Below are 25,372 nucleotides of genomic sequence, written 5' to 3'. Positions count from 1 at the left end.
TAACTGCAATAGTGGGAGCAAAAACAAGCTTCCACTGATACTACTGGAGATTGTCACTTAAAAGCACAGAGTTGTCCAGTGATAGCCTTTGCTTCTTTATGCAAACATGATCACCTTGATTATTCATGCAGAACCATAGCTGCAAACCAGTGAAGGGAATTACACCTACCACTGCAGGGTGCTTATGCCCCCCATACCAAACTTAATGTCAAACATTACAGTTGCCATTCATGTAATTAAGGTTTCAAATTAATGACTCAATTTATTAAAATTACTGCCTTGCAGTATTAAAATAGCAGACAGGAAGTCAGCATTTAGATCTTGGCTAGCATCAGTTGCTCCTTTCCAGTTTGAGTGGTGGATGATTGCAATCACATTTCAATCTTGTCCCTGGGGTAACATATTTCAAATAGCCAGATTACTCTGCCTTTGCATTACTGGCAATAGCATGGTACATCATTATTTTAAATTTTCCAAGGAAACTTAACAGTGGAATCACATGGTCAGTGTCAATTTGAATCATCAATTCTGATTAAAAACACACTTTATGGAATATAATAAATCAGAGAGCACATGGAATCTTGATTATCACATATCTGCTGTCAATCTAAAACCTTCAGATTGTTGGACCCCAATTGCTGGTTCATTGCCTGGTGTTTTGATCACAGCTGTCTTGGCACCCTGGATCACTGAAGCAATGAAATCCAAAGTGCTTCTTACATTGCCAAAGACCACCCAAGGATTTCAAGATTTGGGAAAAGTCCTTTATCATTTAAAACACACACTTCTGAGGTGGAATAGCTAAAAAGCAGTACTTTTTCCATTTTAAGCAATAGACTGATGAATATTTACTAACATAGTTACTGAAACAAACTTTACATTCATTAAAGGGTTCGAAATTCACCTTGGGTGGTGGCGAGAAGTGGGTACTTGAGAATTGGCACCCAATCTTATGTTTCTTTCTAGTAAGATGAGAGAATTATTTGATCATTGGTGTACACACTCATTGTTCAGCAATTGAATCAGTTTATCAAATATACTGTGCTTTAATCTTTCCAAGGGGTCTGCATCCTCATGGCTGCCCATGAACCATCTGAACAACACTGGCACAATTGTGGTACTGCATCTATGCCTTAGTTATTAAAGCATGTAGACATCACAGGATGTGGTAATGAGTGGATTTTAACTACATGTTTGCCATTCAGTCCCTTTTCCATTTTACTCCTACAATGAGGAAAATTACTTTGTTTTGACATTTTTGATTTTTGCTGTTTATGTGGGTAGCATTATGCCAAAATACAATTAGCAAGAAAGACAACACAGCTGATTTGATTACAATTTAGAAAACATTTCTATTAAATATACAATAAACAAATAACCAAGAAAGTACAAAATAGTTGGTTTTAACTTAAGAGCAAAAAGCCAGCTTTAAAAGTCTAACAATAGTTTTGACTATGTACAACAGAGTAAAAAAAATTAAAAAGGCACCACTTATTTCCTAATTGTTAAGTGCACAATGCAAATATTCAAATGCTTGCATATCAAAACCTTGAAGATAGACATCATTACCAGTTCCTAGTTTTAAAATGTCTGTGCCTGCACTGCCCCGCACTCCCCCACTCCCTCCCCAACTTAGAGGGGCAAATTTTGAAATGTATATATAAGAAAAACAGCCTTTCAAATGCTATATACTGCCATGACTTGATATTTTGGAATTAGATTATTCACAAATCTGAGGAAGAAATTACTATATATTGATGTCCAGTACAGTGCAATGTTATGGGCTTTAGAGCCAAAGCCATTTAAATATATGTACATAATATACCTTTGCCCCATTGAAATGGTTTAGTGCCTCAAACATGTGGATGCATTGATTATTATTTCAGAACATTAGCTGGGTAACATTTTTCAGGTCTAATCAACTCCCATTTATCCATTAATTTCTGACATTGGTCACTAGTTTCTAGACTGAGCATCCCACTTAATTTGAGATTTATCAGTTTAGAATGCTACGTTTTTAAAAAACTATACATTATTGTATGGAACGTTTTGAATTTATGATTAAATTTATGGTGGAGCTCATCATAATCCACCATAATTATTTTCTTTCAATGGGTTCTGATAAGAGGGCACTACTTTTATACCAAACATCACCACCTCACTAGGCTAATCAGTGCAGCAAATTACATCAACTTAAAAATCAGTAAGTAAAAAAGTGGGTAAGACAAATATACCATTTACATACTAGAGTGTGCACCGCATGAGGGATTTGTATTGCAATCTCCTTAGCATTGCCTGGATTTAATGCTCAGCATTGAACCAGGACTCAGATATTGCTGTTTTGTAACCCCCTCCTCAGATTCTTTGGCCTTTTAAGGGGGCTCATACATCATTGTGGGGCTACTGCATTTAAGGGCTATAACTGTTATATAGCCTCATTTCATTACTATGCAACCAAAAATTGACTTGTGTACTAAAAAGTTATTAAGTCACCATGGTAGCAAAAATTAGATAGATCTACATTCTTTATACATATTTTTGTACATAATGATTGTGGGTCAAATATTTTCAAAAATGTTGAATTCAAATGAGAAAACTGGGAAAACTAAGAACTAATTCAGTTTAAATAAGAAGAATGCAAATTCACCCTCCTGTGAATACAGTTATTCCAACAGAAATGGTGCTAAATGGACAAATGGGCCACACTTTTGCTCAGGCAGACAACCAAGCAAACCTAGGAGCAGGATTAAAAGGACAGAGCATTGATCACTTATTTTTTCTCCTAGCCTGCAAATGTCACTGACTGGGAGCTTAGCAGTGAACAAACTGAACAGGAAAGAGACAGTAAATTAAGGAAAGATCTGCACCATCTCAAAATTTTAAATGAAGCTCATTTGTGGAGCTATGAAGGTTTCTCTTTATGATCAAATATCTAGTTGTTTAATTACTGTTTTAACCCTTCCAGAATATTGAGCTTGTAAAACCAAATTTATTACTATGTATACAGGTCTATCATTATTGGTATTTACAATAGGAGCAATAGCAACAGCTGACCCAAGTTTAATTATTTTCCTGTAGTGTACTGGTAAAATCAAGCTCAATAGACTGTTCTTTCCCTTAAACTTTGAGCAATTATAATATCAAGGAAATAATAAAATGCTCATATACACATGGATTAAGTGCATAACATTTCTTCTGATCCAATTTTACAGAACAGAAGATAAATAGTTTTCTGTCAAAGTTCCAAATTTGCGATTCAGGTAGACTAATGTGAACACTACATGATTTACGTGCAAGTTAAAAAAGTCTGATTCATTTTAGAATCCTACTTTAACCATCAGCCTGAAATAGGTAATGAATACAAATCTGCCTCAGCTATAAGGTGTGTTAAGATGGGACAATATTGGCAGAATCCTAGGATGATATTACAAAACAGTTATCCTGTAAATAATGCACAGGAGATACAACTCTGAACCTCATTTGTCTAGATACAAAAATATAGGGTTGTAATGTTACTTACACATTCCTATCCTATACTAGTTAAAAAGCAAATGAAAAAGCAGAATGACGTTCTCATTGAACATCTTTATCTAGGGTGTGGGGGAATGAGAGGAGTATTGTAGTGTTATGAGGAAGTCTGTTTCAGACCCATCATTTATTTAAATTGTTAAATCGGTTTACTGTATCCCAGAATGTAACATAGTTCAGGTGACCTTTCAAAGTTGGTTGAAACCTGAAGTAGCTGTTTACAGTGAGCTGGCTAATCTTATGGAAGCATGGCAGGAAATTTTGAGTTTTCCCAATTAGAGTGTTCACCTGTTATGGCAGAAAAACAAAATCAGCCTCCAATTCATGCTCTTGCATGTTAATCAATGACACTGTTAGAAAGTGTCCATGCAAGGATGCCAAATGCAAACCTAACTGTATTCAATTGCTGGACTTTCATAATTCAATAGCCCTTCTATCAATGTTTTGGTGCATATGTCAGGAATATTAATTTTGATGAGATATTGGAAGAAAGTAGGTGCCACAGAACCACATGTTGATGGCAGACAGTGGCTTCAGTCACACAAAAAAAATTAAAGGGAAACTCAGGAACCATTTAAATTTAGTACTAGGATAGATTTTTAGTGAATGAAAAAAAAAATCACACTAGGAGATCTAAACACAGGTTTAACTTTGTTAATAAAGAATATCATATGCCTTTACACACAACCCAGGGTGTTTAAAATATCTCCCTTTAAACTTTTTTTTAAGAAAGAAGTATTTCCAAATACAAACAGAAGGAAACTGGTTATTCTCTCTGGCTTTGAATGGACTGAAAGTTTGGCTGTGGCCATTTCTTCTCCTCAAAAGTTTTTTTCTTCTTTGATAAGAACTCCAATGGTCAAAGAGTGGCTTTTGGATACATAGTTGCCCAAGGTCTTATCAAATACCATTCTATTTCTCTGTGTACATAATACTTCCATTTAAATGCATTCGCTCAAGTTGGAATGTTATGTATGAGGCAGTGCTGGTACTTGTTGAAACAGTTTATACTGAAGAGCCAGGTGGATAGTTTCACTCGTTTTGTATACTCTTTAAAAAAAATGAATATAAAGCATATACATCCTTTTATCCATTTTTTGTTTCTTCCTGCTGTGCTTTTACTTTAAAAGCACCTCTGGTTTGGATCAGGATCCACTTTATACTCTCTCCATATCCCTGGCCTTAAATGATCCAAGAGATCAGACATGCAATTCTGATTCTCCTGAGCGTTTCCTTGCTCAATCCTAGATGAGAAGGATTTCAAATCAGGATTTCCACCATCTCATTATCAGCAAGATCCTGTCCACATGGCGAAGGTGGCACTCTCCTCTCAATTGTACTGCTTAGGAATGGAGCACTATCTGTATAAAGGAACAAGAACATTCATTATTAGATTTTGGTTTAGCAACTTTAGTATTAGATCAGCAAGGGATACATTTGAATACGTCTCTAAATTAAATGAATACAATACTCTGATAGTTACTTCAGAACACAGATTTAGGACCATTTGCAACAAATTATTATGGTCATATTGCAGTACAACTTTTGTTTTAGTATTAGAAGATGAGTAATATTAGTTTAAAGGTGATCAAAAATAATTCAAAATTATTAAGTGATTATCTAAGAACTACACATTAAATTTTTATTATTCTAATAACTAATCATATAACTAAATGTGTCACGACAGACTGACTGCGAAACCGCAGCATAGTTGTGCAATACTGGGCTAGTTCAAATGAAACTAGATACGGAGTAACTTGTGGGTTGCACTTGAATAGAGCCAGGGCCGATGTTCTCAGGAAGGTGGAGGAAAGAGGGATTAAAAGGATTTGGCAGAGGGAAACAAAGTGGACAGAGGATTGGGAGATACTGTGGCATGCAAAAGTTTGGGCACCCCTGGTCAAAATTTCTGTTACTGTGAATAGTTAAGCGAGTAGAAAATGAACTGATCTCCAAAAGTCAAAGTTAAAGACGAAACATTCTTTCCAACGTTTTAAGCAAGATTGGTGTATTATTTTTGTTTTGTACAATTTTAGAGTGAAAAAAAGGAAAGGAGCACCATGCAAAAGTTTGGGCACCCCAAGAGATTTGAGCTCTCAGATAACTTTTACCGAGGTCTCAGACCTTCATTAGCTTGTTAGGGCTATGGCTTGTTCACAGTCATCATTAGGAAAGGCCAGGTGATGCAAATTTCAAAGTTTTATAAATACCCTGACTCCTCAAACCTTGTCCCAACAATCAGCAGCCATGGGCTCCTCTAAGCAGCTGCCTAGCACTCTGAAAATTAAAATAAATGATGCCCACGAAGCAAGAGAAGGTTATAAGAAGATGCATTTTCAGGTAGCTGTTTCATCAGTTCATAAACGTACTTAAGAAATGGCAGTTAACAGGAACTGTGGAGGTCAACTTGAGGTCTGGAAAACCAAGAAAACTTTGAGACAACTGCTCGTAGGATTGCTAGAAAGGCAAATCAAAACCCCCATTTGACTGCAAAAGACCTTCAGGAAGATTTAGCAGAGTCTGGAGTGGTGGTGCACTGTTCTACTGTGCAGCGACATCTGCACAAATATGACCTTCATGGAAGAGTCATCAGAAGAAAACCTTTCCCGCATCCTCATCACAAAATTCAGCATCAGAAGTTTGCAAAGGAATATCTAAACAAGCCTGATGCATTTTGGAAACAAGTCCTGTGGACTGATGAAGTTAAAATAGAACTTTTTGGCCGCAATGAGCAAAGGTATGTTTGGAGAAAAAAGGGTGCAGAATTTCATGAAAAGAACACCTCTCCAACTGTTAAGCACAGGGGTGGATCGATCATGCTTTGGGCTTGTGTTGCAGCCAGTGGCAGGGGGAACATTTCACTGGTAGAGGGAAGAATGAATACAATTAAATACCAGCAAATTCTGGAAGCAAACATCACACAGTCTGTAAAAAAAAAAGCTGAAGATGAAGAGGATGGCTTCTACAACAGGATAACGATCCTAAACACACCTCAAAATCCACAATGGACTATCTCAAGAGGCACAAGCTGAAGGTTTTGCCCTGGCCCTCACAGTCCCCCAACCTAAACATCATAGAAAACCTGTGGATAGACCTCAAAAGAGCAGTGCATGCAAGACGACCCAAGAATCTCTCAGAACTAGAAGCCTTTTGCAAGGAAGAATGGGTGAAAATCCCCCAAACAAGAAATGAATGACTCTTAGTTGGCTACAGAAAGCATTTACAAGCTGTGATACTTGCCAAAGGGGGTGTTACTAAGTACTGACCATGCAGGGTGCCCAAACTTTTGCTTTGGGCCCTTTTTCTTTTTTGTTATTTTGAAACTGTAAATGAAACAAATAAAGTAATCTTGCTTAAAATATATGTGTCATCTTTAACTCACCTAGCTATTCACAGTAACAGAAATTTTGACCAGGGGTGCCCAAACTTTTGCATGCCACTGTAGAGATAAATCTGGAATAAGGGATTATTAGGGATTTGGGGATGAGTTTCTGAAATGTATCTAAGAGAATTTTGATCAGTATGGTTTTGCACCAGTGAGGAAAAAGCCTTTTCTGGCTTTTGTTCTGGGGAATGAGGTAGGTGGAACAAGTATTAGCATGATCCTGTCTACATGGTAAAGAGGGCACTCTCCTCTCAAATGTACTGTTTAGGATTAGAGCACTCTGTAAGAGCACAACATAAACACTGCAGATTCATTACTAGAATTTGGTTTAGCAACATTAGTATGAGGAAGTGATATGGACACAAATCAAAATATGTTCTCCTGAAGGGGAATGGTAGAACAGCCAAGGTTAGAGTTCCCTGGAAAACAAAAAAAAGCAGAAAATAGCATGGCAGATTTCAGGCTGATAATACGAGTGAGAACCAGGCTGAAAACAAAGTTCAGAGGAAAGTGAGAAAGGAAATAAAAAAGGGGCAAAAGATGTACTAGAAAAGTATAGTAAGTAATACAAGAGAGAACCTTTAATAGGCATGTCCACAGTAATCTGTAAAACAACAAATTTCACATCATATGTCAGGTAACAATAAATCTGATTCTGCAAGGAAAGAGGTTGGGACAATTAGGGACCAAAATGGAGACCTACACAGAGGCAGAGCATGACAGGAGGTACTAAATGTATACTTTGCATCATACTTCACTTTGGAGGAAATGCTGCCAAAGTTGTAGTACAAAAGATAGTTGAGATGCTAAATAAGTTTTTAATGAAGTGGAGTACTAAAAATAATAAACAAATTACTAGATTTGAACTCCTATTTACCTCGACCTGTTGCCAGTAAACTAGAGAGTTGTGGAAACTCAATAAGAGAGTGCAAGAATAATCCCAGCAATCTTACCTTGCTGGTGAGGAAACTGTTAGAATCACTAATCTGAAGAAAATTAATGGTCGCCTGGACAAGTATGGATAAGTAGATGAAAGCTAGCACAGAATTGAACAAATTTGACCAAGGTTTGGAATGAAGCAACAGTGAGGGTTAAATGAATGTGATGCAGTCAGCTGTTTATGGGGACTTGCAAAAGGCATCTGATAAATTACCAGATAATAGGCCTGTCAGGAAAAATAAAGCCCATTGATTAAAAATGGATGCAAAATTGAAATGCAGACTGAAAGCAAAGAATCGCAGGGAATGTTTATTTTGAACTGGAGGAAAGTATAAAGTAGCATTCCCCATCAGTCCACACTGAGATCACTGCAATTAAAAAGGAAAACTAATCACTGACTTTATAGGTAAAGGGATACAGGTCTAAAAGCTAAGGATGCATGTTGAACTTTCAGAAAGTAATTTTTATACAAGTTTGAACATAATTGGAATGAACTGTCCAATTCTGGGTACCGCACCTCAGAAGGGATGCCATAAAAGAATCAAAGGAATATTTATTTATGTGACTTATGGTGAATTTTATGTCTTGCACTGCTGCCGCAAAGCAACAAATTTCACAACATACGTCAGTGATAATAAACTGGATTCCGCTTCTAGAACATTACAGCACAGTACAGGCCTTACGGCCCATGATGTTGTGCCAATCTTTGAACCTGCTCTAAGACCAATCTAAACATTCCCCTCCCACATACCCCTCCATTTTTCTAATCATCCATGTGACTAAGAGTCTCTTAAATGTTTCTACCAGTACCCCTGGCAGTGCATTCCACGCACCCATCACTGTGTTTAAAAAATAACTTACCTCTGATATCCCCCCCCCCCCCGTACTTTCCTCTAAGCACCCTAAAATTATGCCCCCTCATGTTAGCCATTTCCACCCTGGGAAAAAAATCTCTGGCTGTTCACTCAATCTCTGCCTCTTATCATCTTGTACACCTCTATCAGGTCACCTCTCATCCTTCTTCGCTCCAAGGAGAAAAGCCTTAGGTCACTCAACCTATCCTCATAAGACATGCTCTCCAATCCAGGCAGCATCCTGGTAAATCTCCACTGCACCCTTTCCAAAGCTTCCACATCCTTCCTATAGTGAGGTGACCAGAACCTGAACACAATATTCAGAAAAATATTACCTTAAATGTTTTGTGGGACAGGAGATTTCAGTTATATGAACAGACAGGAGTTGCAAGTGTTCTCCTTAAGGCAGAAAAGGATGTAGAAATTTGCTGGAAGTGTTCAAAAGTCAGAAGGGTCCAGATCAAATAGGGATTGTGCCAATCTTCAAAAGGGTTGAGAACCAGAGATGAGATTTGAGGTGGCTGTCAGGAAAAACAGCACCAACCACCAAAGGCAACTTGGAGGCACAGCATCTTTTTGCAGTTCTGATCTGAAACGTGCAATTTGAAAGAGTGGTGGAAGGGGGTTCTTACATGGCTTTCAAAAGAAGGATTTGACTAATTACTTCAAGGGATAAATACTGCAGAGCTACAGGTAAGAAACAGAAAATGGTATCCAATTGTTTTCACAAAGCCTGACGCAGGTTATAATGGACTTTGTGGCCTCTTATGGTCTGGTGATTTTAGAATTGATCTTCCTAATAGTTTTCTGTCAAGTGTAAATTCACTAAAACAACTTTATTATGAAAAAGGTTAAAAGGCAGAGTCACAGATAATTAAGTACTCGAGAGAACATAATGCTTCCAGTCTATTTGGAGCAATGAGAATGACATCTGTGGAATGCAACCAGTCAGGTTTAAGTAGTATATAAAGCAGTCCTTGACAGACATCCTGGAGATTTGTTGTTTGCCTTTGGTGTGAACAAGTAACCCGAAAATTTCACACAAGATTCCATTTCACCTTCACAGCGAAAGTTATGTTTTAATGTGATTACTCATTATCTTATTGATTGCAGTTAACAATAAGTTGAGAGACAGACTGCCTTTTCTTGATCACTACGTAATTTTGTTGTTTCAGTGAATTTCTGCTCATTTCGATGAAATATTTTATGGCCAGCTTGTTTATGTTACTGGTGAGCTGCATCAAATATCTGCAGGTGAGGTATCACATCAAATAGTCTCACGGCCAGCAGGCTGGAAAGATTTTCACCTCATTGGTGATCCCCACTAGGAGTTTCACTCCTGATCACAATTCATTGGTCCCTGTAGAATCTAAACCCATGCATGTACTATTAGGTGTCTCCATAGTACTCCACTCCCAAATTCACAGTTTATCAACAATCATTGTTTGTGTCTATATCGGAAGAATAGTCATTGCCTTCTCGACAAGGGTAGAAAATATACATTTTTTAAAGGCGGCATATGATATTTTATACCCATATTCATATCTAGGTCAAGGTTTTTCCCCCAAACTATGCTCCATGATAAGAATAAATCTCAAGGTTAACAAACAAATGTTCAATCTTTAGAGGTTTACGCAAGCTCAGCTTGTCTCATATTATCAAGTTGTAGCACATTTATTAATCATATATTAATTTTTATCTAACTTAGGGTACAGTATATATCGTGAAACACAATACCTGATGTTTCCATTTGTGCAGGGCTGCTACTGCCTAGCTTTCCTTGTGTTGGTGATACACTGCCCAATTTGTTGTGCTCAGGACCCCTTTCTGTTTGGGTGCTGCTATCCCGGCTTCCTGTCTTAGAATGTGCTGACAGAACTGGTGTGGATGGTAGTATAGGGGAAGAGGAGGAGGACTGCGATTCGTTTCTATCTGGGCTTAGCAGAAAACCTGAAAGAATGAGAGGGAAGAAACAAAATTAAAGTGCAACTTTCTTGTTATCTACGAGACTGATAGTTCCTACAAAACATGAGCAACTAATGTCCTATCACTCACTGCCAGTGGTACACATGCAGAATAAACAACCAACAAGTAAATCGGTTTTTGGTCAATTCTCTTTCAGTTAAAGATTCAATACTTTTAGAAACATACTTATTTGGCAGACATTTAATTAATTCTGTACAGCCAATAAATCCCTCATTACTGTCTTTATTCCTTTGGCTAAATATTAGTGGCATTGAATCATTTTTCCCACATTGAACCATTATGAAGTTCATTATAGATTTTGGAATTTTTTTTTTAAAACAAACAAGTTTACCTAAACTGCCCTTCCAGCTCTTGTCTTCTTTCTTCTCTTCAACTATTGGATTACTGGACAACAGTGTAGGGTATGAAGGCCCAGACGTTGCATTGGAAATTGAAACTAGGGACTTTGAAGGTCTTAATGCAGTTGGTTGTTCCGTTTTAACTTGCTCTCTCCTTGATCTCTGTTGGAGGACTTTGATCATAGCATCCTTCTCAATAATTTGAGCATGAAGGGTCTTAATCCTAATAGTATATACACACACACACACAGAAGAAAAAAAAGACATCAAAGTCCATTCAGCAATTCATAGCAAAGCTCCTTTAAAATATCTCAAAACTTGGGATGTTTAGTTTTAAAAAAATCGCAAACTTCTTGTTGAGTACGCAGGATGGAAGTTGACAATAGGGTGGTGAAATACATTTCAAGTTACAGTATCAACATCTGGCAGGGGCCAGATGCGTCACAGGAGATAGGGACATCGGGGAGATCACTGGAAGGCTAGTGGATGGTGGATCTTTCCCTGCATCAACAGTAACAAAGATTCTCTTCTTGGGACAGAGTCACATAGAGACAAATGAAAGAGAAGTCACAGGCTTTCTAATTTTGTAAATCTTTTCCAAGTAAAAAGTTGTAATCTAATCAGTATTGCATACAATGTGATTTGTGACACGTAACATCTGAAGAGAGGATACAGGAACATATGCACAACATATGTGTATGTATACTTATTTTAAGTCAAAACACAGTCACACATTCTAATATGATGGTACCATTGCATTTTGCCCCACCTGCTTTCCATGTCAAGACACCTCCGATTAGCCATTAGGATTTCTTCCTCTTCCTTCTGAATCCGGGCTTCCAAGGATGTTTCATAGCTACCATTTGGTGAATGGCCCAGGACTGTAGTATCCCTAACAATAAAAGAACAAGCAACATTATCCCAACTGATTCTTCCTAAATTCATATAATTTAGATTCATATTTGATTAAACAATCAAATTCACTAGCTGCTGTGTTACTGAATTGAGTTTGATTTTAAGCCTCTACTGCATTAAATGGATTTTAGATTAACTGATAATAGGTGTAACAAATAGTTTAATCTTGCCAGCCTAGATTCTTTGTCCCAACTGTTGTTCAGTACTGGAGACACAAGAGACTGCAGATGCTGGAATCCCTACACCAACACCAACCATCCCCGCACCAACCACCCCCCCCCCCCCCCGCCACCCCCCAGAGTCCACCCTTCACCCATTTTTGTCCTCCCCTCCTCCATCTGGTTCTACCTACCCTTCACCTCTCCACTAATAGTTCAAATCATCACCCTTCTTACTTATCAGATTCCACTGGTAGCCTTGACATTCCCGCTTACCACCCTTCAAGCCTGTGTCTTCCCCCTCCCGTCCCCACACCAGGCTCCACCTGCCTTTTCTTTTTAAAAAGGTCTGCTTTCAGCTATGAACCACCTGCCTACGTCTGCAAACTCCAGCCCTCCCCCACCTGGCTCTATCTGCCCTTCCTCTTTCACCCCACCCATCACCTACCAATGCATATTGCACCAACTATACTGAAGTCCAGACATTTCAGCAGCAGTTTCTAGGGAATTAGAAAAGAATAATCTGCCCTCAGACCATCAGGATTTCTCTTCCCCAGCTCTGAGTCATTAAGCATCAAACTTGTTTTCTGTTCCAGGATCTCTCTTCTTCCTTTCAGTATGTGGCAGTCACAAAGTAAATTGGAGGGGCGTGGGCTGGTGGAGGAGGGAAGGGGTGGAATTGATCCTGCTTCATTGTCTTAATGCATTTAAATTATTCTTGAAAAAGGAAATGAAATTATAATCATATACATGGATCCCGATATTCAGAGCACACCGGATGTGGTAGTGCTAGTGCAGCTCAGAGCCAAAGAGGGATTTTGAGGCCATTCCAACAAAATCTGTACCTTTGAGCAGCTACCGTTGCGGCTGCATCTAATGCAAACTGGCGCATCACACTTTCTTCGAGGTACTTCTGTTCCCACTTGGTCATGTCAGCTTCCAAGGCCAGGATTCTCTCCTCTTTTTCACGTAGCAGCTCCATTAAAGCTGTTGCATTATACTCAGGCGTGCTGGCTGTCTGGGTGGTACCCTGGCGCTAGGCAAGACCAAGAGGAAAAGAAGATCAAATGACATCTCACAATTACATTTCCCATCAATAGTTCTAATCGCTAGCATTAGACTTTTCCAGGAGCAAGATCAAGAGTAATAGTCCATGCTGATTAGAATTAGTACTTCAGTTCACTATAATGGCAGGATCTAAAATGCCCTTCATTTTGAGGGTTACTTTGCTTCTTCCAATTTTCTCCCTTCCTCTCACAAATTATGGCCAACACCATAATGCAGCTCAAAGAATTAAAGGCCATTCTGCAATATCTCCAAGTAGTCATAATTCACAATTGAGTCAGGAAGGGAAGTGCAATGAATAACTATTAGTATAGATATTAGCTGGGTCTGACCTCACCCAGATCCAGAGGCACATACTGGTCAGGGCATATTTGTGGAATTCTTTTAAAGGACATTAATGAACTAGATGGGCTTTGTTTTCTGAATCACTTTCGCTGCTTCTAGTGTTTAAAATAAAAATTCTAGATATTTAATTAAAATTTAAATTCCTCAGTTGCCACAATGGAACTTGAACTCTCATATCTCTGAAATGTTGAATCAAAACCTCTGCACTCCCACTGATCTGGTTTCCAACTATTGTGTTTCCATAATCCTGAGAGAAAATAATCACTAATAAATCCTGTAAAGGAGAATATTCTTTACTCAGAACAGTGACAATATGGAATGTTATCACAGGAAGTGATAGAGATACATTTGAAAGGAAAGTCAGGTAGGCAAGTAAAGAATTTTGTATTTTTACCAACACATTCCATAATACTGATTCTAGTGATCAACAAGCAGAAACTTAAATGACATTTCCTCTCTCTGAGCAATGACAGAAAGGGTAAGTGTAGCTGCAGATTGCGCAAGGTTTAAAAGATGGAACAACAAAAGGCCATTTGATCAATTAGTTCAAGCCTAGTTATTTCATGGGCTGCATAATAACCAGAGATTGGACCCCAAATACCAAACATACTGAAGAAAAAAAAGTTAATCTAAACCTCACTGATACTTCAACAGCAATTCCATAAAACAGTGAATTTAAATGGCACTGACATACAGAGCTGGTAGGAAGTTGCAGTGTACCTGCTGCATTCGAAGGGATTCCAGTTCCCTTTCAAGCCTGGTTCGTAGTCTGTGTTCAAGCTGTTCCCGTTTCTCACAGGCTGCCTGAAGTTGGATCAAAGCCTGCTGCATTCTTTCTACTTTGTCAACATACACCTGCTTCCGCTTTAGCTATAACCAGAAAAGGAGAGAAGTGTTAGTGAGAATCACAAGACATTGTCAATCACAAAGAGTTAAGTTTCCTGCACAATTAGTCACTTACCCTGTGACTGCATATGTTCTCCTTAACCATGCATTTGGAACCAACAGATGTTGCCTAGGCTCTATGATTATCTACAGCACTCGTTCCATAAAGCTAGATTTAATTTCTATTTGGTATAACTTACAACAGAACTTACAATAGAATTAAATCTGCACTCATCATTGCTCTGTGGCCTGACACACAAATGTAAAGGACATGTGTTTTGTGAAGTTCTAAATTTTCTCCTATATGCTTCTTTCTAAGAAGTTCAACCTGGCATTTTCTCCTCAATCCAATGCCCTCAGTCCCATTGCCTCCCTCATCTGCCTGTCCAAGCAGGAAAGGATGAACCTTAAAAATAGGGAAATGCATTTTCCCCAGTGGTGAGTTACAAAGCAGGAATGTATTCCGCTTTGAAGAGACATCATTATCACATTTAAATAACTTTTCACAGCACAATTTGGAGCCAGATTTATATTTAACAGCTGCCAGTAGAATCAAAAAAGTATGGCAGGATTCAAGATGTTAAGAGCTGCATAGATAGCCTTGTGGGCAAAGAAGAACAAGGGTGACCCCGGCTCCTGTAGCAAACCTTCAGTCTAATGTCTTCTAATCACAGCCTCTTTCTCTCTCCTCCAACTCCTGTCCTGATATGTGAAGTTCTCCACTACACCCTGAAATATGATAGAAGGGACTGTCCCCAAACATCAAGGCTTCTAGCCTCCTGCAAATGAAGCTCCCCACCTAAAAGCACCTCCACACTAAATTCAAAGGGACCTCAGTATCCATGAACTTGGAGTTTCTTCCCATAAATGTTGGGGCATGAGTTTCGGACAGCCATTAAGAAAAAGTTCCATGAAAACTACTTGATCAGCAGGAACTTTCAATGTTCTGAGCAGTAACTATTGTCAAGGAATACCATCACCATCAGATTAACCAGCAAATTATTAGACATTACCATGTATAGAATGACTGCCACATTTACCAGTTTGACAGCAACTTAACAGTAGTTCCAGCAATGCCAGACGCATCATGAATGCATGTCTTCTATTATTACCAGTAGTGTGTATGACTGGAATTAAAGTGGGGGGGACAAAAATATTCAGCAAATATCTTGCTGACAAAAAGGGAAATAGAACAGACTTTTCATTACACATTTTAATCACAAAATTTCCAGTGCTTAAATTTCATGACATTCTGGGAACATACAGAGGATGCACTATTATCCACTGTAAATGCATTCCTGATGTACTGAATATTTTACTGTTATATTAGTCACTGGATTTCATCATCAGTTACTACGGTCACAATTCTACATGTTATTTTGTTTCCATTTTAACCAGAGCTAACTTTCTCGACCTGGTAGTCAGTTTATGGTTAAGAGATGCAAACAAGACAATAACTCCATATCTGCAGTGAGAACCAAATCAAAATGTATTAAATTACAGTCAGGAAGGGCGATACTTCCTTGAAGCTTGGGGAACTGAGAGACGATAGCAGCAAAAACGACCATAAACTATTTAGCAATGGGGACACAGAATGTCATGAAAGATTCACAAATGAGTCACTTTCTCTAAATACATGGGATGATAATGTCAACAGTTAAATAGCAAAAAAGAGGAATGAACTAATAAAAAAAGGCAAATACTGAGAAAAGGCACATTAATGTGGCTATTGAGTGATACATGTTGGCTAACATGCCAGTTCTCTCTCTCATCAGCAAGTCCTGGATCTTCTTGTACCACCAAAAAGCAGGAATTACTGAACCCTATCTTCTGGACCCCAGCTCTGCTTGATTATGTGACCAGTAGCAGTAGGGCATTTTATATGCAAAACAAAAGATTGTAGTTAAGTGGATGGGTGATCATAGAGACATATAGCATGGACTCCATGCCAACCAATCAAGTGCCCATTTATTTACACTAACCTCATTTTATTCTCCCCACATTCCTATCAACTCCACCAGATTCTACTACTTGCTTACACACTGGGGACAATTTGCAGTAGCCAATTAACCTACCAAACCAGATACCTTTCTGGATGTGGGAGGAGACTACAATAACCAGAGGAAACCCACGTGGAAACAGGGAGAATGCAAACTCCATGCAGGCAACACCCAAAGCCAGGACTGAACACAGAGCTGCAAGGAAGCAGCCTTCCTAGCTCTGCTGTTCTGCACCAGGTGATTTGACTTTGGAAGCACAAACAGTTCTTTATGTACGATTGTGAAGCAGATACACTTGCATGCACTTGTAGGGTTTTTTTTATACAATCACTTAAAAATTAATGTGCATTGTCCAACTTTCATTTCTGAAAAAAAAAGGTGGTCAGTCACCTCACTGGATTGTCCAGTCCATACCCAAAAGGGCATTCGTCCAATCCACTTCTCCAGATTTGCTCACCTATAAGGCATCGATTTAGATGGGGCAAGAAATTCCATGGAGCCAGAAGCTAACAACAAGCAGCCCAATGGCCATTCTGCCTTTGTGACTCTGGTGTGCCTGTCAGGCCAAGACATTGTCCTCAGCCACCATCTGCACAATTTCTGGTAGAGATGGCTTGGTATTGTTAGAGCAAAAACACCAACTGATTCTTCCACTTCAGCCCAAGGATCGACTAAAATTAGAGATTAAATCTGGGATCTTCCTGGTCTGCTAGTTTAGTGATAAACCAGACATCATATTAATGCATAGGGAAAGGCTCACAAATTGAATTCTATAAATGAAAACAAAATGTATCAGCAAAAATATATTTAAATAGTCTATTTAGTATTAATTGCAATAGGCATTTTTAAGTGATGACATTCTACTGGGGTGGAAGTGATAACAACAGCATCCAATCCCTCATCCTACCTCCTCTTCCAACTTGACCACTTTGCCTTGGGTGTTGTTCAAAGCCTGATCACGGATTTCAATGTGCCGTCTCTGATCCTCGTTCGTAGCCCGGAGGGCAGACAGCTCCATTTCTAGCTTTTCCTTTTCTCTCAAATTTTCCTTATCTAAAAAGATGATAGGGAAAGAAATCATTCATAGCAGAAAGCAGAAAACTCCTTTAATTAAAATACAGGAGATGCAAGTTATACTGGGCAAACTATTAGCAGAAGCCTGTCTGTTATACAAATAGATAATAATGAGCAAACTATAGCTCTATCCTGATAGTATCCCACTAAAGATAGTGAGTGGAGTGGAGATTAGTTTGGAGGGGTGCAGTTAGGGTTTTGGGCGATAACACCACAAATCCTTTATCTGCATTTCTGGGAGATTACAGCGAGAGTACTGAACATTATGAACACTAAGTGCAGATTAACAAATGGCAGTAATGCAAGACAATGCAGCCTCAAACAATTGCAAGTGGATCGTAGCTACAATTTTCAACCCTCCACCCACAGCACTTCCTCAACCCCTTTCACCCCCACCCCCCACCCTGCAATTAAGCAAGCTCATATTTAAAGTGTTTAATATAGGAAATGATTTTCTTGGTGCCATACTCAAATCAAATTTTGTCTTCCTACTAGATCATTCCCTTATGTTCTAGTTTACATATCAAGTCTGTTGAGACATCAAGGATCTTATTTACAAATACTCAATCCTATTCAAACCCTGGTGTGTCATCCAACTGCTTTGTAGAAGGTGAAGACGACATTTGGTAGACTGATACAAAGAGAAGACCAGAGAAGTGGGAATTGTTTTTCATAGGAGCAAAGCTGATAAGGTGTTAATAGACGTTTTCAAAATTAGGAAGGACCTTAATGGAATAAAGGTGAAACCATTTTGACTGGCAGGAGGACTGGTAGCCAAGGGACATGAATTTAAAATAATTGGGGAAACTGTCAGGAGAGCAGTCGCTTTGATCTAGAAAGGGTTTGATATGATTCTCATTTCTTTTACATGCTACACTACAAGTAGTGACTCCTCTAACTTGAACACGTTTGTCCTTTCTCATCTCTGTAACAAAACTGTGATGGATAAATTTGCTGTGTGCATAAACAGCACACAGAGAATACCAGAAGTATCAATATAAATGAATATTCATCAAATCTGTTTTGCCATTTTACCCCACCCTGTCTAAGCAATTGTCAGCAATCTATGTCTCAGACATATCATCCCAGCCTGCCTGGAATTTCTCATAACCTACAACTCTTATTGAACTTACTATCGTCTATCCTTAAAAAGTCTCTTAATTCTGTGACACTGCTGTGCCTGACAGTCTTCCTAGGATACACCCATCTTCCCAGGTGTTCCAGGTGACAGATGTTACATCAAACCACAGTTACTGTGGATTAGAAACAGCGCATTGCATTGCCCAAACCCAGGCCTGGGGAGATCTACTGCATGAATTCATTATTGGCCAGTTTAGGTTTTATTGAATATTTCACTTGTCTAACTGGTTTTCAAGTGCTGGCATGGACACACCCAAGAGTTTTCCTGTTGAACTGACATCACTGGAATTTACACAGCACATACATATTGATCAATTTTAGATTCATTGTTTAACCAGGAAACAGCCAGTTACTACAAGAGGTATTTCTTCTTCAATGTTTATGCTTTAAAAAAAAAAGTTAAATAATTGTTTTGTGGATTGTGCGTTTTGGATCCATTTCCATCCCTACACAACCTGCCAATGTGGAAGCCCTATGGAAAAAATGTCCAGGTCATTTATGGACTTTAATGTCTACACTTAGTTGGTTATAAGATTGCAATATTCTGGATGTATATTCACCAGGTAATCTGCAGTTGACTACTGGAAACTCTAAGCCTATTACATATTTATAAGCTGAGAGCTTGGCATATAATGTCATCCGGAGGCACAAATTCAGGATCTGCACAGCATTACAATTCTGTAATGAAAGTATTTCATTCAGGGTTGCTTGAAATCGATTGCAATTTTTTCCTTACTGCCTCAATACATAAGAGTTTGAAAAATTGCAATATCTACACTACAGGGAGGTAAATTGTCACATCGCAATTACTGAAGAGGTTCCAGTACAGAAGAAACTCAAGTGGTATATAAGGACCATAACTCATTGGTTCACCATGCTAGATTTAAGCGCCATGATAGGAAATGCATGAAGAACCTTTGGTACCATCTTTAGTGCCACAGACTCAGACACATCATCCTCCCTACAGGTGGAGACAACATCGGGACAAAGGTGAGAAAGGAAGAATGGTTTGTGTATTTATTCAACCACAACAATCACTTAAACGACAAATCAAATGGGACCAACTAATCAGGTAAACAGTTTGGCTATGAGGAACGCGTTAACAAAAAGTCTGACCACCCAAAAGAAATAGAGTGGACAGACAAACAAATCCAAGGGTTTTATTTTCTTTGAATAACAAGAACTTAACAACTACAAAAATTATGATCTTTATATAAAAACCTACTGTGTAAACTCCACTTTGAAAATAGTTCAAGAAAGAGCCTTTGTTGGAAATTCTGTGGGAAACTTACAGATTAGCTATTTGGTATGCACAGAGCAATTTCTAAATTTGTAAGCCAAAAGAAAACTCAAGCAGCTGAAGGGGTAGTTACTCTGTTCCACACAGCTCTCATTTGTCATGGAATGCCTGCTCTCTATCTCAACAGCCAAAATACTCAAGGTAGGACATGGGCACTTACATGCTTGTGTTGTTATGTCAGCCCATCATTTATTGCGACAATCAAAAGGAAAGGAAATTTTAATTCTATGTGCAAGATTCATTCTAGATTGTCCCAGGAGACACAGGTATTTTACAACACCATGATTATCTTTTTTCATTTAATAAACACTTATCTCTTGAAAACTTAAAACAAAATCAAATCTCTTATTTTTGGATAAAGAACAAAAACAAATTCACAAATTGCAATATTCTCTGGCCTTCAATTATTCTGACACTGCCACCTCCCTACTTCGCTGTACACATTTTACTAACTTGTGTACTTGGATAACTCTCCTGTGCAAGGCAAAATCCAGGACATCATTTTTAGCAAAGAACAGGGTGCCTGTTGGACATCAAAGCTCACTACACGTACCAGACACTGTGCTCTTGGGAATAAAGTGCAGAGCATTTGGAGAATCAAAGATTAAACTTGCCAGCCACATTATTGTAGGAATGCCTTGACATGTTGGCCAGAATGGAGTACGGATACTCAGCTGCAATTGGGACTATTATTCAGACTTACAAAGTTAACACTGTTAAAAATATACAATTATCTATTGATTATAAACAGCCAAGCTTTTTGCAAAAATACCACGAGGGTGATGGTTTTGTTTCATATTCCCTTAAAACATAGGAAAAGGTCATTCAGCCAAATGATTCCATGCCAGCTCTCAGTGCATTCTCATCAGTCGCATTCCCCCATACATTCCCCAGCAATTCATTCTCTTCCACATGCCCATTAATTCCCCCTCAAATCTCCCATCACCCAGTTACACTAGGAATAATTTAGAGTAGCCACTTAATCTACCAATGTGCACATCTTTGGTATTGTAGGAAGAAACCAGAGCATCTGGGAAACTCATGAGATCATAAAAAGAATGTGCAAATTCCCAAAGATTTATGATTTAGATATAATAGTTCTAGGGAGGAGCAGGAAAATATACTTCACTAAAGAATAAACGTACAGTCCATATACATAACGAAGCTGATCATGCCAGGTGTATTATAAGTGATGATGATTAAAATATATCAAAAAATACACATTTTTAAAATATCCAGAGTTCAGTGCAGAAGTAAATGTCAGGAACTCATTGGGAGAACATGTTGAAGAATTTACATTAACTGTTGGGTCTAGTGATAAACAAAACATTCTACGAACAGAAGAAAATCTTGTTCCACTGCCGCTTGTTTAAAATAACTGAATTCACGAGCTCAAATAATTTCTTCTAATACTAGTGACAGTATTTCAATGATACAGAATGCTCTGACATAATCCAAAGTGGAAGAATAGAATATGTAATTTTCACAGTCCAACTGGGCACAGCATGAAAATTTCACATAGTTGTGCACTATGTGATGACCAATTGATGACCTTTCAAACAGAAACTCCACTGTTACTGGATTATTATTAGCTTCCTCAAAGTATGACAGGCATCTCAGATGGAGACTACAGTTCTACAATCAGCACAAAGTCGGCAGTTTCATGGTTGCCACTTTATTACATTGGGGAAGCACAAAACAAAATGGCAACATCACCAAGAGCTACAGGTACAATAAATAATAACTCAGCATAATAACCACTAATAACATTACACATGTAGGTATAATACAGATAGGTATGGATGCAACTTCAATACGAACCTTGTTCACCTGTCTACTGTCCGCAGAGGATAAAATATCAAAAATATCAACAAGAGTCATAACCTTGATCAGACTTTGGCATCTCCTAGAGGCTGCTTTTATTAGCCAATGGCAGAAGTCGACAAGAAAGCCCAAAACCCAACCTCAGTTTGAGGATAACCAGAGGATTAGAGAATTAAAACACAAAAGACAATTTACGTAAATTACTTCCACAAGAGAGAGGAAAGTGGAGTTAAGGCCAAAAACCAGAACAGTAAAATCTTGGTGTGGTAGCAGATTCAAAGCCTACTAGTACCTACTGCTTCTTAGATTCTTAAGAAAATGTCCGTGATAGCCATGAAACAAAGTTTGGAACATTAAGCACTATTAGCTATTGCATCAAATTCCACTATCCAATGTGGCAAGCAGTAAGTCAGTAGCCGAGGAAAGTTTTGGTTGCATTTTCTATCAGGACCGATGCCCCAAAAAGTGGGGTCAAAGGTAATCATTATAACAACAACAGAAGGCTTTACCATATGTACGCAGATTTACAATGACAACGTCCAACTCAAAATTTCAAAGGCCAGTGGCAAGAGTCAGTATAGAATCCTTTCAGTGGCTAAGTGATTGTGGATTAGTTCCCAGGCTTTAGCACTAGCTTCGGTTACTGAATTAATTGTTTCTTGGAGTTCAAACAAGAAAAGCTTACTTACTCTGACCAATGAGCTGAGCGATAGTCTTACGGTTGTCTTCGGAACCTTCACATTCTTTAACAGCAAGCTGTTTGTTAGCAGTTTCCAGACGATCTACAATTCATAAAACACAAGACAATGAAATAGCCAAGTCGCGAAGACAATTGAATGTTAAGAATAACTGAGTAATAGAATTCTGAAAGTGTCATTTTCCAGCAGGTAAATGTTACAAAACTGCATCTCTGAAGCAATTCTGACAAAACCAGCTTCTTCTGTCTGTGCTATGGATAAAGACCCATTTATAAATCACTATACACAGTTTCCTTTATAATTTATGATCACTTATCTGCATCTGCACCAGTTTTGGGAAAGGTCAGTCCAAACAAGGGATTTTTTTTGATTGCCCTTAATAGTCCATAAGGATGGCAATGAGCATGTGACCAAACTTCAGTCAAAATCTATGACCTACCTCAGCTTCCATTTGCAAGCCTGGTTTGTGTCAGTTGTCACAAAAACCAGCTTTTGCATAGTTGGGAACAAACTTGTTCAAGCAGTTACTTTGCCAATGATAACAAACCAGCAGTACAAATACAAGTTTCAGGATGGCTTCACTAGTACAATGCATAGTTTGAATATACTGAACTGACATCAAGATTTTAACTTCAGGTGTATCTGGCCTCAGAAACAAATGAGAAAAAAAAATGGTAAGTTTGCTACAAAATTTAAATAAGCACAGGAGACCACTCACCCAGTTAGGTCTCTGCCAGCTAAAAAAAAACGTGATTCCAAATTGCACAGAAAAAGAATTCTTCTACCTCCTTCTTTTGCTCTGCTGGTGGTAGACATGGTCACCAATTCACCAGCCACAGAAATGTCCATTTACAAACTACTGTCTCAAGGTTTATCAAAATCTTTATAGTTAAGTCAAACAAATAAGGAGACTTAATGGTGTCCTTAAGTTAATACTTGGGCTATTATCTACAATACATCTCTTTCTGGGTCTCTCTTTTCCTCCAAATCTTCATTTTCTTCTGCAATGTGCAAGCTAGTTCAAGCAACGGAAGTAATTGCATTGTGGCCGCTGTCCAATTTCCACTATCAACAGGAAGAACACTACATGTATGTTGCTGCTTTTTCTTGCTAATAATAGTTATATTGACTTTGTACAATCCAGACACCAACTTCTGAAATAATAAATATATAAACTAAGTACTACTAATGGAAGCAACATGCACCAAAAACAACAATTCCTTATAACACGTTTACAAACATATGAATTAGCAAGAGTAGGCCACTCAGTTCCTCAAGCCAGCTCTGCAATCACTCCCACAGAGGGTCGCCTTGGAGCTTATTATGGATTGTCCATTACAGCTTTAAAAGTTGCTTTTCCATCAGAATATGCATAATTTGATGATGTTTAAATATTAAACCAACCACTGTAGATTCTGTTACAGTAGTTTCTACAACAGGACCTACAGCAGAACCACTTTGAAAGCTGTTTTCCTATAACTGAATTATTAGGACGGCCCCTCCATTGATGAAACACCAAATCAATGGCTGTCAATTCAAATGCCACCAAACATGAAACACTCAAATTACAACTGAAGCACGATATGTAAATAATTAATGGCAAGTCTCAAATTGCATATTAATGAATACTTATATACTTAAAAAGTGAGTGATAAGCTAAAGTCTTGCAAAGAGTTTCAGGTGGCACATGCAACAATAAATAGCTACATGTAATTCATTTGCCTACAGCATAACCCACTGCTTCAAGTGAGATCAAACTTAAAATAAGAGACGTTGAGACATTATTTTGTATTAATATTTAATCTTGTAAATTGATATCCATTTTTCAAGAGTGCTGCATGTATTGCACAAAATTATTAACAGCCCTTTCATGAATTCCCTGTTTTCAGCAACAATTTATTGTCCCACCACTATGTACCAAATAACAATCTAAAGTTGTACTGTTTTGCAATATTGCTCATGTTGGTTAACCAAGATCACTTACATGAGCTAATAGAAGAATTAGTACACATTTTCACTTGTCTACTTTACTGGATACCAGTCCCATGAGCTCATCTGAAATCCTGTTCGTATTCCCTATTTGACTCCATTTTCTCCCCGCACACAGTCACTTCACTGCTTTGCAGTATGTTCAGTTTTGCAATTCTTGGCTCATGCTTATTGTGCAATATTTGTATGGTACTATTTAAGTGATAATCAAAATTATACATAATCTATCCATCCATGCGTTACAGTGAATGTGGCATAGCAAAGCACTAATTTTAAAGACTAGCACTATCATTAATGTAAGTGTTGCACTTTGAAAGCTAAAATGCAAAAATGGCTTAATGCATTCAAAACATTACAGCGGTAGTGCAGAAAGACAGCAGAGACAGAGGAAAATGAATGAGAATCATCATTCATAATAAGAACTGTATGTTGCTATTTTTATCCTCCCTGACTTCTCAGCAACCTTCATAGAATCACAGAAAGTACAGCACAATACAGGCCCTTCAGCCCACAATGTTGTGCCGACCTTCAAACCTCGCCTAAGACTATCTAACCCCTTCCCCCCCACATATCCCTCTATTCTAAATTCCTCCATATGCTTATCTAGCAATCTCTTGAATTTGACCAATATACCTGCCTCCACCACTGCCCCAGGCAGCACATTCCGTGCCCCAACCACAAACACTCTGGGTAAAAAAAACCTCCCTTTGATATCCCCCTTGAACCTCCCACCCATTACCTTAAAGCCATGCCCTCTTGTATTGAGCATTGGTGCCCTGGGAAAGAGGCACTGGCTGTCTACTCTATCTATTCCTCTTAATATTTTGTATACCTCTATCATGTCTCCTCTCATCTTCCTTCTCTCCAAAGGGTAAAGCCCTAGCTCCCTTAGTCTCTCCTCATATTTTTTAAGTGCCAGAAAAAGCATCTCCCACCCCCACCCAACTCC

The 25,372-nt window shown here is 38.3% G+C and overlaps 1 protein-coding gene across 3 annotated transcripts in view; it reads right to left on the bottom strand.

The window, feature by feature from the left end:
• Positions 1-814: 814 nt before the first annotated feature.
• Positions 815-25,372, bottom strand: part of amot (angiomotin) — a 59,579-nt gene continuing 35,021 nt past the window's right edge. For all 3 annotated transcript variants that reach the window (XM_052022135.1, XM_052022136.1, XM_052022137.1), the window contains exons 5-12: positions 22,426-22,518; positions 17,306-17,451; positions 14,234-14,383; positions 12,949-13,139; positions 11,800-11,922; positions 11,024-11,253; positions 10,444-10,656; positions 815-4,889 (exon numbers count right to left, since the gene is read on the bottom strand). In XM_052022135.1, coding sequence (XP_051878095.1) covers positions 4,789-4,889; positions 10,444-10,656; positions 11,024-11,253; positions 11,800-11,922; positions 12,949-13,139; positions 14,234-14,383; positions 17,306-17,451; positions 22,426-22,518 — 1,247 coding nt within the window. In that variant the 3' untranslated portion in view covers positions 815-4,788. The remainder of the gene's footprint in view (positions 4,890-10,443; positions 10,657-11,023; positions 11,254-11,799; positions 11,923-12,948; positions 13,140-14,233; positions 14,384-17,305; positions 17,452-22,425; positions 22,519-25,372) is intronic.

This window comes from Pristis pectinata, chromosome 8, assembly GCF_009764475.1.
Source record: "Pristis pectinata isolate sPriPec2 chromosome 8, sPriPec2.1.pri, whole genome shotgun sequence".
NCBI lineage: Eukaryota > Metazoa > Chordata > Chondrichthyes > Rhinopristiformes > Pristidae > Pristis > Pristis pectinata.
This window is presented reverse-complemented; position numbering and strand designations above follow the sequence as displayed.